General features: G+C 46.0%; 1 protein-coding gene across 4 annotated transcripts in view; it reads right to left on the minus strand.

Annotated features, from left to right (window-relative positions):
• Positions 1 to 15575, minus strand: part of ESYT2 (extended synaptotagmin 2) — a 79711-nt gene extending 64136 nt beyond the window's left edge. For all 4 annotated transcript variants that reach the window (XM_066237697.1, XM_066237696.1, XM_066237695.1 and 1 more), the window contains exon 1: positions 15119 to 15575. In XM_066237697.1, the coding sequence (XP_066093794.1) occupies positions 15119 to 15430 (312 nt within the window). In that variant the 5' untranslated portion in view covers positions 15431 to 15575. The remainder of the gene's footprint in view (positions 1 to 15118) is intronic.
• Positions 15576 to 15934: the final 359 nt, after the last annotated feature.

Below are 15934 nucleotides of genomic sequence, written 5' to 3' on the forward strand. Positions count from 1 at the left end.
CTAGGGACAGACAGACAGGAAGGGAGAGAGACGAGAAGCATCAATTCTTTGTTGCGGCACCTTAGTTGTTCATTGATTGCTTTCTCATATGTGCCTTGACCCGGGAGCTACAGCAGAGTGAGTGACCCCTTGCTCAAGCCAGCAACCTTGGGTTCAAGCTGATGAGCTATGCTCAAACCAGAAGAGCCCACGTTCAAGCCAGCGACCTCAGGGTTTCAAACCTGGGTCCTCCACATCCCAGTCTGACGTTCTATCCACTGCACTACTGCCTAGTCAGGCTAAATTAACTATATCTTAATCATAGTAGAGACAATGATACTTAGAAATAATAAAACTCCTACAACATAAGTAATCTCCAAATCTGACTTGAATTTTTCTGCTACATCAAGTTTTAAAGGAAAAGTATAACTATTCTGTTAAGTCAAACACATTGACTAAATATGATAAAACAACTCCTGAAAAAAAACTCCAAAATTAAAACATCTGCCTTCTCTAATATTATTTAATTTATATATGTTCTCTGGATATTTCTCAAAGGTCTGCCAGTGTGCTAGCAAATTCCTATTCATCCTTAAAAGTCAGAGTAATGCCATAAAACTGCTGTTTCTCTCTTGCAACAGTCCCATTAATAATCTATAAAATGTAAACTTAGCCCTGGCAGGTTGGCTCAGTGGTAGAGCGTCGGTCTGGCGTGCAGGAGTCCCGGGTTCGATTCCTGGCCAGGGCACATAGGAGAAGTGCCCATCTGCTTCTCCACCCCTCCCCCTCTCTTTCCTCTGTCTCTCTCTCTCTTCCTCTCCTGCAGCAGAGGCTCCATTGGAGCAAAGTTGGCCCGGGCGCTGAGGATAGCTCTGTGGCCTCTGCCTCAGGCGCTAGAATGGCTCTGGTTGCAGCAGAGCGATGCCCCAGATGGGCAGAGCATCGCCCCCTGGTGGGCATGCCGGGTGGATCCCAGTCAGGTGCATGCAGGAGTCTGACTGCCTCCGTTTCAGTAAAATACAAAAAAAAAAAAAAAAGTACTCCAGAATGTAAACTTATGTAATAATAAAGCTTCTCTCTTCACCATCATAGACAGACTGGTATGAATTTTGATTTGTCACCGCACTTTCATCACTGTGCTGTTCCCTCAACCTATTCATGGGGTCTATTGTTCTTCTTGAGCAACAGGCTGGGGAACATTTTTTTGAGCAGTTACATGGGTCTAACTCTGTGCCCAGAGAGCAAGGGACATGACACAGAACTAGACATGCTCCTGTCCTTGGGAAGCTTGTGGAAGGTGAAGTGGAGTGGAGTACATTGGCATGGAGAGGGGTGACCACCAGCCTGGAAGGGAAGAACTACGGGGGTTAGGGGAGGGTCTGATGCTGCACGGAACAGGTTCCTAAGACATTCAGGGAGAACACAGTATGTGAGATGAGTCTGAAAAAAATTAGCTGGGGTCTGTCATACAAAGAAAAAAGAATATTATAAGCAAAAATAATGGTGTATATAATTTCCTCTGGCTGGATTAGGTGATTGGAAGAATGGTAAGAGCTAAAGCTGAAAAATCAGGTCAAGATCAGCCTGAAATGCTTTCTGTACCATGCAGATGACTGTTCCTTTATGCTACAGGCAATGGGTCCACACTGCAGTTCTCAGTAAAGAAATGATCTTCCTGGAACTACAGAGAAAAGAGGCAGAGAAACCACTTCCACAAATAAGATTTCATTACAAGTGAATTGGCTCACATTGTTAAACTTTATATAAGATGAACTTTGAAGGTCAAGCCATCTCCCAGTAGTAGAATGCTAAGCATTCAATAGTTCTGTGATTTTTAATTATTTCAAAGTGCCAAAGAAAAAGAGTATGCCAAAATTGAAGAAAGTAACTCTGTTACCAAATTTTAATTCTGTTCACTAAGTTGAAATATGCTTCTCACTAATACATATTCATAAACACTTGCTTATTTTTCATAAAACAAAATTTAAAGTAGCAGAAACATCACAGAGAAAAACTGGGATATATAGGAAAAATAGAAAACATGTTTCCAAATCATATAAGAATGCATGAACTCATCATTTGGTTTCAAATCTTTATCTTTCAACTAAGAAAAAATCTACTAGATCTCCTTTATAAGTCCAATTATAAAACAAGTTTTCATATTTATTTATATTGTCTCGACAAACTAGAAATGATTATTCTTTGATTCTCAAGTTTTGATTATATTTGAGCTGATACTACCCAAGAAATCTCTTTTTAATCATATCTTCAAAAAGAACAAAAGCAAAAAATAAAGAAAAAGAACAAAGGCATATTTGAAATTCTAATGTGTTGCTATTACCAAAGTTGTTTTGTTTAAAAAAAAATTTAAACTAAATATACAAAGACAGAACATTAACTGTATGCCAGGAAGTCTACATACAATATCTTGTTTCATCTTCACAACAGCTCTTTGAACAATATCCATCTAACAGATAATGGAACAAATCTGTTCAAAGTCACAGGGGAAATAAGTGAACTTGACCCAGAGGGTTCTAAAGTCTCCCGTTACACTTAGCTGAAGTACAAAGAATGGAACAAATTAATGCAGAACTAAAATTTTCTAATTAAAGCATATTTCCCCTAGAATTAACAGAACCAACAAGAATACCAAATACTTACATGGATTCAGAAATTTAAAATTTTACTGCGAATTTTTCATTTTCAAGAAATAGGTTTAGCCTGACCAGGTGGTGGCGCAGTGGACAGAGCGTTGGACTGGGATGTGGAAGGACCCAGGTTCGAGACCCCAAGGTCACCAGCTTGAGCGCAGGCTCATCTGGCTTGAACAAAAGCTCACCAGCTTGGACCCAGGGTCACTGGCTCCAGCAAGGGGTTACTCAGTCTGCTGAAGGCCCACAGTCAAGGCACATATGAGAAAGCAATCAATGAACAACTAAGAAGTAGCAACAGGCAACGAAAAACTGATTGATGCTTCTCATCTATCTCCATTCCTGGCTGTCTGTCCCTGTCTATCCCCCTGACTCTCTCTCTGTCTCTGTAAAAAAAAAACATATTAATTAATTAATTAATTAAAACTGTTTATTTTAAAAAAGAAAGAAAGAAATAGGTTTAGCTTGAACAGGTGGTGGCGCAGTGCATAGAGCGTCAGACTGGGACGTGAAGGACCCAGGTTCGAGACCCCGAGGTTGCCGGCTTGAGCGTGGGCTCATCTGGTTTGAGCCTAAGGTCCCTGGCTTGAGTAATGGGTCACTCAGTCTGCTATAGCCCCCTGGTCAAGGCACATGAGAAAGCAATCAATGAGAAACTAAGGAACTGCAACAAAGAATTGATGCTTCTCATCTCTCTCCCTTCCTGTCTCTCTGTCTCTATCTATCCCTCTCCCTTTCTCTGTCTCTGTCACACACAAAAAAATAGGTTTATATGATATTTCTAAGAACTTAATATTTATTCCCTCACAAAGACAGTAAATATCTCAAGACTTACAAAAATTAAGTCAGTGAAATTTGCCAACTTTAAATCAACTTGTTTCTCCTCTTAATCGTATACAATGAAGAATAGTAATCAGGAACTTGAAAACATCTGGACTTTTTTCTTGAATAGAATCATTTCTCTTTACTGGATTTTGAGACCAAGATTTTGGCCCATCCCCCTTTATGTTTGTCATTAACTGTGATGATACAATATATCACAGCCAGGAGATGGAGATGGCATCCACCCATGGCTACATCTTACCTAACTATGGCACAGTATCACAACCAGGAGACGACCACCATCCATCTCTCTATGATATATTTCTCACTTCTCTCTCCCACCTCCCTCTATCATCTACAGAGTGTCCGTAAAGTCATGGTGCACTTTTGACCATGGTGCACTTTTGACAGGTCACAGGAAAGCAACGAAAGACAACAGAAATGTAAATCTGCACCAAATAAAAGGAAAACTCTACCAGTTTCTGTAGGATGATGTGGCAGCATGTGCGCATGCACAGATGATGACGTTTAACACCGTGTATACAGCGGAACAGCCCACGGCCATGCCAGTTGAGGTGTGGATGGTACAGAGCAGGGGTCGCCAAACTTTTTACACAGAGGGTCAGTTCACTGTCCCTCAGACCGCTGGGAGGGCCGGACTATAAAAAAAACTATGAACAAATCCCTATGCACACTGCACATATTTTTTTTTTTTTACAGAGACAGAGTCGGAGAGGGATAGACAGGGACAGACAGGAACAGAGAGATGAGAAGCATCAATCATTAGTTTTTCGTTGCGCATTGCAACACCTTAGTTGTTCATTGATTGCTTTCTCATATGTGCCTTGACTGTGGGCCTTCAGTGGACTGAGTAACCCTTTGCTCGAGCCAGCGACCTTGGGTCCAAGCTGGTGCGCTTTGCTCAAACCAGATGAGCCCGCGCTCAAGCTGGCGAACTTAGGGTCTCGAACCTGGGTCCTCGGCATCCCAGTCAGATGCTCTATCCACTGCGCCACTGCCTGGTCAGGCTGCACATACCTTATTTTAAAGTAAAAAAACCAAAACGGGAACAAATACAATATTTAAAATAACAAGTAAATTTAAATCAACAAACTGACCAGTATTTCAATGGGAACTATGGGTCTGCTTTTGGCTAATGAGATGGTCAATGTCCGGTTCCATATTTGTCACTGCTAGCCCTAACAAGTGATATAATGCACTTCCGGAGCTGTGATGCGTGAGTCCCGCATCACCGGAAGTAGTACTGTACGTGAGCAATGCCGCACTTTGCAGTGCTGCCACATTCAGTACTCCAGGAGCACAGGATGCATCCGCCACTGAATGGATGCATCGTTGGATGCATCACTGACCACCAATTAAAGAGGTGCCTCTTCCGGAAGTGCGGCGGTGGGAGCCAGATAAATGGTCTCAGGGGGCCGCATGCGGCCCACAGTTTGGGGACCCCTGGTACAGAGGAAAGTTCAGTGTATTCTGTGGCTCGCTAAATTAAAATCTGTGACCAAAGTGCAGTGAATATCGAAGCGTTTATAACGAAGCACCACCACATAGGAATAACATTACTCAGTGGGATAAGTAGTTGAAGGAAATCGACAGTTTGGTGGAGAAACCCCATTCTGGTAGGCCATCAGTCAGTGACAAGTCTGTAGAGGCTATACAGGATAGCTACCTAAGGAGCCCTAAAAAAATCTGTGCATGAGCCCACATCGAACTGCACTGAATAGGCATAAAACTGGGAGAGTTTTTATTTGGTGCAGATTTCACATTTCTATCGTCTTTTGTTGCTTTCCTGTAACCAGTCAAAAGTGCACCATGACGTTACGGACATACTGTAGTTTTAATACTTATTAAGAAAATCTTTGCTTTAAAATAGACTGATTTAGCTCTGGCTGGTTGGCTCAGTGGTAGAGTGTCAGCCTGGCGTGTGGATGTCTGGGGTTCGATTCCTGGCCAGAGCACACAGATGAAGTGACCATCTGCTTCTCTACCCTTCAACCTCCCCCCTTCTTTCCTTGTCCTCTACTTCTGCAGTCATGGCTCAATGGTTTAAGGGCATTAGCCCCAGGCACTGAGGATGGCTCCATGGAGCCACCACTTCAGGTGCTAAAAATAGCTCAGTTGTAAGCATGGCCCCAGTTGGGCAGAGCATTGGCTCCAGATGGGGGGTTGCCGGTTGGATTCTAGTCAGGGTGCATGCAGGAGTCAGTTTATCTCCCCTCCTCTGACTTGGAAAAAAAGAAGAAAATATTAAAAAAATAGCCTGACCAGGTGGTGGCGCAGTAGATAGAGCGTCGGACTGGGATGCAGAAGGATCCAGGTTCGAGACCCCGAGGTCGCCAGCTTGAGCGCGGGCTCATCTGGCTTGAGCAAAGAGCTCACCAGCTTGGACCCAAGGTTGCTGGCTCCAGCAGGGGGTTACTCGGTCTGCTGAAGGCCCACGGTCAAGGCACATGTGAGAAAGCAATCAATGAACAACTAAGAAGTCACAACGCGCAACAAGAAACTGATGATTGATGCTTCTCATCTCTCTCCGTTCCTGTCTGTCTGTTCCTGTCTATCTCTGCCTCTGTAAAAATAAATAAATAAATAAATAAATAGATTGATTTAAAGACTTGAGCTATCACCTTTGCAAACGTTCAAAATGCTTTAAATGTCATATTTTAAAAATATATATAACCACTATATCAACTGAAAGGTCAAAGGGCTACTTTTCCTGGTTCCATATGTAGTTATGAGTCTAGAAAACTTCTAAATCTTAAACCATATGTTCCTAAACAAATGATTTTCTTGGATTAAAAGTAAAAAAGGATGCATTACTTTTATTTTTAAAAAGTATCAATGTATACTCTAACTAAAACAAGTATCATACATATGTTTGTGTTACTACCAGCTAGTAGATTCTTGAGTTTAATACCTTGTCTTATTCAAGTTTGTGTTTCTAGCACCTATCACAATATGGTAACTGTAATGCAGCAAGAGTCTAATAGTAGATGAATCAATAAAGGCTGATTTTTTAACCCTTACACATAAGTTGGGCTAGTTCCTTAAAATGTGATTTACTCTAGGAAAAATTCACTAAGATAAATGGTTTTATTTTTTAAAATTACAGGATTTTTGTAACAGTTAAGAAAAATAAATGAATAAAAGTCACTGAAAGAGAGAAAGACCAAAAGAAAATTGGAAATAAAACATGTTAAGTGGAAAAAAATAGTTCCATGAGAAAGATAACTATTACTGTTTATGTAAGAACTATGCCCCACCCAATTCCAAAACAGGAGATGACTCAGTGTTTAAGGCACAGTAAGATCATTAAAAGTGAAAGAGAACAGTGTATTGGCAGGAAGGTGGATGGTATTTCCAGCTACCTCAACGGTACAGAGCACAACAATCCAGCAATTACCTTGGCTGCAAATTTTTTGGCAATAGAAGCGAGATGAGTACCCTACTACACTGCACAGGAGTTTCCATTTTATGACTTTACAGCTTAGTTCTGAATATGTCACTATCTCTCCTTTCTCCAATGCCCAAACTTGCCACAAGCCATGATTAGTTTCTTGAAGAAAAAAAAAAGAGTAGTTTTGTATTCATGTCCAGGATGACCTCCCTATGAACTAGGAACACTACCCTTAGAGCACAGGCCCCAGTCTGAACACGTCTACTCTTCACCCCTGGGTCCAGAGTAAGTCCCGAGCTTTGTGCCACCTTCCATCACTGTCCTTACAGCTCCCTCCAGATGGGACACGGTTGCCCTGTTGGGCTCCAATGCTTCCATCTGGGACATATTCCTGATTTCTCAATCCTGAGCTTTTATTTGCTGTTCCTACTGTGCCCTTCTATTTTTAAATGTGCCCAATGTGTCTCTATACACCCCTTACACTAACCACCTCCCATCTTCTCTCTGATCCACCAGGGCACAGGGAAGGGGGAGCGGGCGGGGCAGGTGGGCATCACATCCTGCCTCTATCTACCTGAAAGAGAGTATACATGTGAGGGCAGGATGACCTCTGACACTTCCTCAGATCTTTAAATGCAGGAAAAAAATTCATCTGAGACAGCACAGTTGTGCAAACTAAAAAAGATAATACTTTAACAAAACATAATAAAATGCAAGACCATACAGTACATTCTAAAATTATGCTATATTAGAATTTATCTAAAATAAAACCAATCTATAAGCTATGAAGCATGATACCATTTGTTAATGAATTACAATTTATTCTCTTAGCCAATATAATATCAATATTTATAGTAACATTAGGTGCAAGGTAAAAACACTTATTTACTTCTTTCATTTATATTCTTTAAAATGTAAAGGTCGCCTGACCAGGTGGTGGCGCAATGGATAGAGCGTCGGACTGGGATGCAGAGGACCCAGGTTCAAGACCCCAAGGTCACCAGCTTGAGTGCGAGCTCATCTGGTTTGAGCAAAAGCTCACCAGCTTGGACCCAAGGTCGCTGGCTCCAGCAAGGGGTTACTCGGTCTGCTGAAGGCCCGCGGTCAAGGTACATATGAGAAAGCAATCAATGAACAACTAAGGTGTTATAATGCGCAACGAAAAACTAATGATTGATGCTTCTCATCTCTATCTGTTCCTGTCTGTCCCTGTCTATCCCTCTGTCTGACTCACTCTCAGTCTCTGTAAAAAATAAATAAATAAATAAAATTAAAAAAAAAAAAGTTATAAGTTTTACCCTGACCAGAGGTGGCAAAGTGATCTCATGTGTCTCTCGTCCTGTCTCTCTCTCTCTTTAAAAAAAAAAGAAAAGAAAAAAAGGTATAACTGTTGTAGCTGGAATTCTATAAGCAAGGTACAATTTACTTTGTACTATAGCTGGTCACCCTTTCACTTCTTTATTTTTAAAACAAATATAATGTCTATAATAATTTTACTTATTGATGTTAGAGAGAGAGGGAGGGAGAAAGAGAGAAACAATGATTTGTTGTTCCACTTATTTATGTACTCCTTGGCTGATTCTTGTATGTGCCCTGACCAGGGATCAAATCTGCAATCTTGGCATACAGGAACAATGCTCTAACCAACTGATCTGTCTTCCCAGGGTATAAGGTCTATAATTTTTCTTTTTTTTTTTGTATTTTTCCGAAGCTGGAAACGGGGATAGACAGACAGACTACCGCATGCGCCCTACCGGGATCCACCCGGCCCGCCCACCAGGGGGCGATGCTCTGCCCCTCCAGGGCGTCACTCTGTCAAGACCAGAGCCACTCTAGCGCCTGGGGAAGAGGCCAAGGAGCCATCCCCAGCGCCCGGGCCATCCTTGCTCCAATGGAGCCTCGCTGCGGGAGGGGAAGAGAGAGACAGAGAGGAAGGAGAGGGGGAGGAGTGGAGAAGCAGATGGGCGCTTCTCCTGTGTGCCCTGGCTGGAAATCGAACCCGGGACTTCTGCACGCCAGGCTGACGCTCTACCACTGAGCCAACCGGCCAGGGCCAAGGTCTATAATATTTTTAACAATTCAAAGAACATACAGTTCACTCATATAAGTACACAAATAAATAATTTTTAGTATATTCACAATGTCTGTGGTATTATTCAAGATTAAATGCTGCAACCAATGCAGAAATCATGAAAACTTACAGAAAAGGAGGAGGTTCACGAGAGCTAAGGGGAATATTAAATTACTAATCAGTTGGAATCTATAATTTATAAGTATATATTTAATGTAATGTGATAAGTTAAGTGTTACATTTATATATACAGTATGTCCGTAAAGTCATGGTGCATTTTTGACCAGTCACAGGAAAGCAACAAAAGACAGTAGAAATGTGAAATCTGCACCAAATAAAAGGAAAACCCTCCCAGTTTCTGTAGGATGATGTGGCAGCATGTGCACATGTGCAGATGATGACGTAACATTGTGTATACAGCGGAGCAGCCCACGGCCTTGCCAGTCGAGATGTGGATGGTACAGAGGAAAGCTCAGTGTGTTTTGTGGCTCGCTAAATTTGAATCCGTGACCAAAGTACAACGTGAATATCGGCGCATTTATAACAAAGCAACACCACATAGGAATAACATTACTTGGTGGGATAAGCAGTTGAAGGAAACTGACAGTTTGGTGGAGAAACCCCATTCTGGTAGGCCATCAGTCAGTGACGAGTCTGTAGAGGCTATACGGGATAGCTATCTAAGGAGCACTAAAAATCTGTGTGTGAGTCCACATTGAACTGCACTGAATAGGCATGAAACTGGGAGAGTTTTCCTTTTATTTGGTGCAGATTTCACATTTCTATCGTCTTTTGTTGCTTTCCTGTGACCAGTCAAAAGTGCACCATGACTTTACGGACACACTGTATTTTGGCAAGAGACAGAGAGAGAGGGACAGACAGATGAGAAGCACCAATTCTTCATTGAGGCACATTAGTTGTTCATTGATTGCTTTCTCATGTGTGCCTTGATGGGGGGTGGGGGGGTGCTACAGCAGAGCGAATGACCCCTTGCTCAAGCCAGTGACCTTGGGCTCACGCCAGCGACCTTTGGGCTCAAGCCAGCAACCCTGGGGTCATGTCTATGATCCCATGCTCAAGCCAGCAACCCCATGCTCAAACAGGATGAGCCAGCGCTCAAGCTGGTGTCCTCCAGGTTTCAAACCTAGGTCCTCAACATCCCAGGCCAACACTCTATCCACTGCGCCTCCACTTGGTCAGGCAATGTTACATATAGGGTTTTTTTGTTTTGTTTGTTTTGGTTTGGTTTTTTTGTAGAGAGAGGGATAGACAGGGACAGACAGGAACGGAGAGATGAGAAGCATCAATCCTTAGTTTTTCATTGCGGGTTGCAACACCTTAGTTGTTCATTGATTGCTTTCTCATATGTGCCTTGACTGCGGGTCTTCAGCAGATCAAGTAACCCCTTGTTCGAGCCAGCAACGTTGGGTTCAAGCAGGTGAGGTTTTGTTCAAACCAGATGAGCCTGTGCTCAAGCTGGTGACCTCAGGATCTCGAACCTGGGTCTTCCGCATCCCAGTCGGGAGCTCTATCCACTGCGCCACCACCTGGTCAGGCAATGTTACATATAGTTTGGTTTTTTTTTCCTTTTTTTTTTCATTTTTCTGAAGCTGGAAACAGGGAGAGACAGTCTGACAGACTCCCGCATGCGCCCGACCGGGATCCACCCGGCATGCCCACCAGGGGCGAAGCTCTGCCCACCAGGGGGCGATGCTCTGCCCACCAGGGGGCGATGCTCTGCCCATCCTGGGCGTCGCCATGTTGCGACCAGAGCCACTCTAGCGCCTGAGGCAGAGGCCACAGAGCCATCCCCAGCGCCCAGGTCATCTTTGCTCCAAAGGAGCCTTGGCTGCGGGAGGGGAAGAGAGAGACAGAGAGGAAAGCGCGGCGGAGGGGTGGAGAAGCAGATGGGTGCTTCTCCTGTGTGCCCTGGCCGGGAATCGAACCCGGGTCCTCCGCACGCTAGGCTGACGCTCTACCGCTGAGCCAACCGGCCAGGGCGTTACATATAGTTTTGATTCACATATTTATTTAAATTATTTATTTTTCAGTGCTAGTTCTATATACTCTCCCTTCTTGAAACATAAAGTGAGCCTAATATTCAAATGAAACAAAAGTATGTGTTACTAAAACCAGAGCACACAAGCTGATGGGCGCATACATTATAAATTTAAATCTCTTTTTTTTTTTCTTTTTTTTTTTTTACAGGGACAGAGAGAGTCATAGAGAGGGATGGATAGGGACAGACAGACAGGAACAGAGAGAGATGAGAAGCATCAATCATTAGTTTTTCGTTGCAACACCTTAGTTGTTCATTGATTGCTTTCTCATATGTGCCTTGACAGCGGGCCTTCAGCAGACCGAGTAACCCCTTGCTTGAGCCAGCGACCTTGGGTCCAAGCTGGCGAGCTTTTTGCTCAAGCCAGATGAGCCCGTGCTCAAACTGGCAACCTCGGGGTCTCGAACCTGGGTCCTCCACATCCCAGTCTGACGCTCTACCCACTGTGCCACCGCCTGGTCAGGCCCTTTTTGTTTTTTAAACTAAAAAAGATATTTAGCGCTTTATGTCTAGCAACCTTGGCACAATCTTTTCTAACTTAATGAAGCATTTAGACCAAATAAGACAAGCAACACAATGCTCACAGTCATTCCCTCTCTGAACTACAGCTGTAGGGTACATATAAACAAGAAATGCAAAGAGCATCTGTATCCCCTTCACAACCATGAGAACTCCTCTAAAGTTTTCTCAAAGTACATAATTGCTCTAGAATCTAAGTGCTAAAGTAGCAACCCCAGTTTAAAATAGTTAAACTGTGGCTCCTGATTTAGCTACACCAACTATTTTGTTACACATCTTCACCAAATTTCCAGAGTGGGCCCTGGCCAGTTGGCTCAGTGGTAGAGCGTCAGCCTGGCGTGCAGGAGTCCCAGGTTTGATTCCCGGCCAGGGCACACAGGAGAAGCGCCCATCTGCTTCTCCACCCCTCCCCCTCTCCTTTCTCTCTGTCTCTCTCTTCCCCTCCCGCAGCCAAGGCTGCACTGGAGCAAAGTTGGCCTGGGCGCTGAGGATGGGTCTGTGGCCTCTGCCTCAGGCGCTAGAGTGGCTCTGGTCGCAACAAAGCGACACCCCAGATGGGCAGAGCATCGCCCACTGGTGGGTGTGCCAGGTGGATCCCAGCCGGGCGCATGCGGGAGTCTGTCTGACTACTTCCCTGTTTCTGGCTTCAGAAAAATACAAAAAAAAAAAAAATTCCAAAGTGTAAGTCAATGATTGCCTGACCAGGCGGTGGCACAGTGGATAGAGGGTCGGACTGGGATTTGGAGGACCCAGGTTCGAGACCCTGAGGTCACCAGCTTGAGCACAGGCTCATCTGGTTTGAGCAAAGCTCACCAGCTTGGACCCAAGGTCGTTGGCTTGAGCAAGGAAGAGGTTACTCGATCTGCTGAAGGCCCACGGTCAAGGCACATATGAGAAAGCAATCAATGAACAACTAAGGTGTCGCAATGAAAAACTAATGATTGATGCTTCTCATCTCTCTTTGTTCCTATCTGTCTGTCCCTCTCTATCCCTCTCTGATTCTCTCTCTGTCTCTGTAAAAATAAATAAACAACACGTAGACATTATAATAAAGTATAAAAATTGTACATGAATTTCTAAAAAAATGTTAAAGGTATATAAATAAAATTCCTCCAACCCCAGACTCCTAGTGCTTTTCTTGGCTATAACCATAAAGATGCATGTAAATCCATCCAGAAGTTTTCTAAGCAATGCAGGCATCTTCAAGTATGTATACATGATATGAGTGCAAATATAAATTTGGAATAAACACGTGAAAATTTTTGGAGAGAAGCCTGACCATGCTGTGGCACAGTGGATAGAGCGTCGGATTGGGATGCAGAGGACCCAGGTTCAAGATCCTGAGGTCGCCAGCTTGAGCGCGGGCTCATCTGGCTTGAGCAAAGCTCACCAGCTTGGACCCAGGGTCGCTGGCTCGAGCAAGGGGTTGCTCAGTCTGCTGAAGGCCTGCGGTCAAGGCACATATGAGAAAGCAATCAATGAACAACTAAGATCTCACAACGAAAAAAAAAACTAATGATTAAAAAAAACAAAAACTAATGATTGATGCTTCTCATCTCTCTCCGTTCCTGTTTGTCCCTGTCTATCGCTCTCTCTGACTCTCTCTGTCCCTGTAAAAAAAAAAAAAAAATTTTTTTTTGGAGACAATATAAGTTCTTTACTCTATGTTTAAGTATTGTAGAGGAAAAACCCAAGAACAGAATCTTTGGCTAATCACCCTTTTATTCTGCTTAGGGGGAAAAAAAAATTTGTCCCACCTTCAGCATAGTAGCAAATGTATTTGTTAATTTAGTATGTGAAAAAAATCACAAGGATTTTTACAAGTAAACTGATATTAAACAGCTCAATAACCAAATAGCTATGAAAGTCAGCACCATCAGTTCCTGTGAACTTAAGCACTCACTGATCATGCTTGTTATTTTGGTGACTTTGTTTTAGCTACTTTCTGGCATCATTTAAACTTGGTGTGACACAGACACAAGATGCCACCTGAAAGTACTTCTGCATTTCTAAAGTACACCTGTGCTCTCGGCTTTTCCCACCCTGGTTCCTGTCTTCCCATTTTCTACACCTCCCTTCTCCCTGCTTCTACTGACTTAATTCCCCAAAATACTGTCCCACATGTCTACTGTGTACTAAGAGTTTTAGACCCCAGAGGGCCGTGACTATTGGATTCTTCCTATAGTTCCAGGCTGTCATCACCAGGCAGCACCATTCGGTGCCTCTAGGCCCTGGCCAGTGGCACTACTGCCTCCTGACCTTTATCTACCTCTTGCTCACTCCTCCAGCCTTACTTAATCATGCATATTTCCAACTCATTTCTCCTCTAAGAGGAAACGACCCTTTACTGGCTGGCCATTCCACACTAAGTTTACACCAAGCCTGATGAGCACCACTTATCTTAAAATCATGCTATTTCCTGTAAGTCTGAAACTGTGACACCAACTTATGGTTAAAAAAGCACTGGGGAGCCTGACCCGTGTTGGCTCAATGGATAAAGTGTCAATCTGGAATGCTGAGGTTGCCGCTTTGAATCCCTGGGCTTGCCTAGTGAAGGCACATAAAGGAAGCAACTATTTTTAAAAAAACATAAAAAAATAAAAATAAAAAGTACTGGGGAGCAGGAGGACAAGATGAAGAAGCCAACCCCATTACTTTCCATTCTGCATAAATAAATTATTCAGAGAATCACCTGGGTTAAAAATAAAACGATCAATCCCCTGACCCTTTCCTTTAGGGCAACTGTCCCAAAACCTCCTGCTTCTATCACAACGATCCAGTTCACCCTACATAAAAGTTCCATCTTACAATGTCACTGCCAAAATAATTAAACTTCCGATTATCTTAACCTCAGCAACTTTTTGGGGATCCCTTACTGCTCTTCAGTTGTGTCAAAACAACCAAGAAAAGTCTTGGGGTGGAGGGAGGAGAAAAGTCGACTTCTCCCGCGCTATCGGCGGCCACTCCCTTTTCCTCCCGAGTGGCTCCCAGGACCGCAGCGGAGGTGGGGCCGCGGCCTCTCTACCCCACGCCGAGGGGAGCAGCCGAGGTCCTGCGACGTGGTGGAAGAGGAAGGAGCCCGGGAAGGTGCCTTCTGCAGGGGCTGCGGAAAGCCAGCGCGGACAGGGACAGCGGGGACACAGGGCCCCAGAGGGCCCGCGCCACAGAAGCGAGGACACTGGCTTAAACAAGCGGGACGCACTGACAGCGATCTGGACCCGGGGGAAGCTGACAGTGGTCAGGGCACCCCAGAGTGAGCGGGTGGGGATGACAGTGGCGCAGACACCTAACCTGGACAGGTAGGCAAAGAGGGACAGGGCGGTGCGGACGCCTGGGCCGGGCAGGGCGGGGTGGGGTTCGTGGCGGGGTTGCACACCTGACAGCATAGGTAAGCACGGTGGGGGCAGGGCGGTGCGCACCCAAGACCCGGCTGGTAAGCGGGGTCTGGATCTGCGTCTGGGGCGGGGCCCACGTCCGAACTCACGCTGACCGGCCGGTCGTAGGCGAGCGCCCCTAATCCGGGATGGGTAGGAGCGGGATCCGGTGCAGGCATGGAAGGAGGGTCGCGGTCGGTACGCGGGGTCCGGGATGGGGCCCGCACTCACCCAGGCCGGCAGGTCGCAGGCGCGCACCCCAAGGCGCACCGTCCGCTCCTCATCCTCCAGCAGCGCCAGCGCCCGGCACAGGCGGGTGGTCTTGAAGCCGCGGCTCCGCCGGCACCACGCGAGCAGCGCCAGCGCCAGCAGCACCCAGCTGAAGCTCAGGCCCAGGTAACCGAGCGCGTACACCGGCAGTAGCAGCGCGAAGCTGCGCGCCAGCTGCGCCAGCAGCCCCGCCACGTCCACGCTCAGCACCGTGCCGGCCGGTTCGGCCCGTCCCGCGCCGGCCTCCAGGCCCGGGACCCTGGCGTCGCTCATCGCCAGCCGCCCAGCCGCGCGCTGCGAGCACCTCCAGTCCCGGCCCAGGCGCTCCCGCCCGCACGCCAGCGCCCCTGCGGGGAAGGCCCCGCCTCTAGAGCCCGCCCGCGCTTCTGCCCCCGAGCGGCGTACGACGTCAGCGCGCAGGGAGGGCGGGGCGGGGCCGCCTTTACATCCCGCCCGCGCTTCCGCCCTCGGGCGGCGTACGATGTCAGCGCGCCGTGGCTTGGCCTGGGGCTGGGACGTCAATCCTTGGGGTAGGCGTGGCCTGTGTGTAGCCCTGGCTTGGGCGCCCGCTGAGTCAGGAGTGGGCGGAGCTGACGTGAGGGCATCGCCATCCCCGCGCGGAACCCGCGCCTAGAGGGGTGGGGGATCCAGGAGCGGCTGCGGGCGGGGCTGGCTGGCTCCGTTGTCACAGGGTGGGTCAGCCCCTGGGAGTGGGCGGTGCCTCTGGCCTCCAGCCCACTGGGCGTGAGGCCTGGTAGGGCCGACGGTGTGGTGGCT

Source organism: Saccopteryx bilineata, chromosome 6, assembly GCF_036850765.1.
Source record: "Saccopteryx bilineata isolate mSacBil1 chromosome 6, mSacBil1_pri_phased_curated, whole genome shotgun sequence".
NCBI classification, from domain to species: domain Eukaryota; kingdom Metazoa; phylum Chordata; class Mammalia; order Chiroptera; family Emballonuridae; genus Saccopteryx; species Saccopteryx bilineata.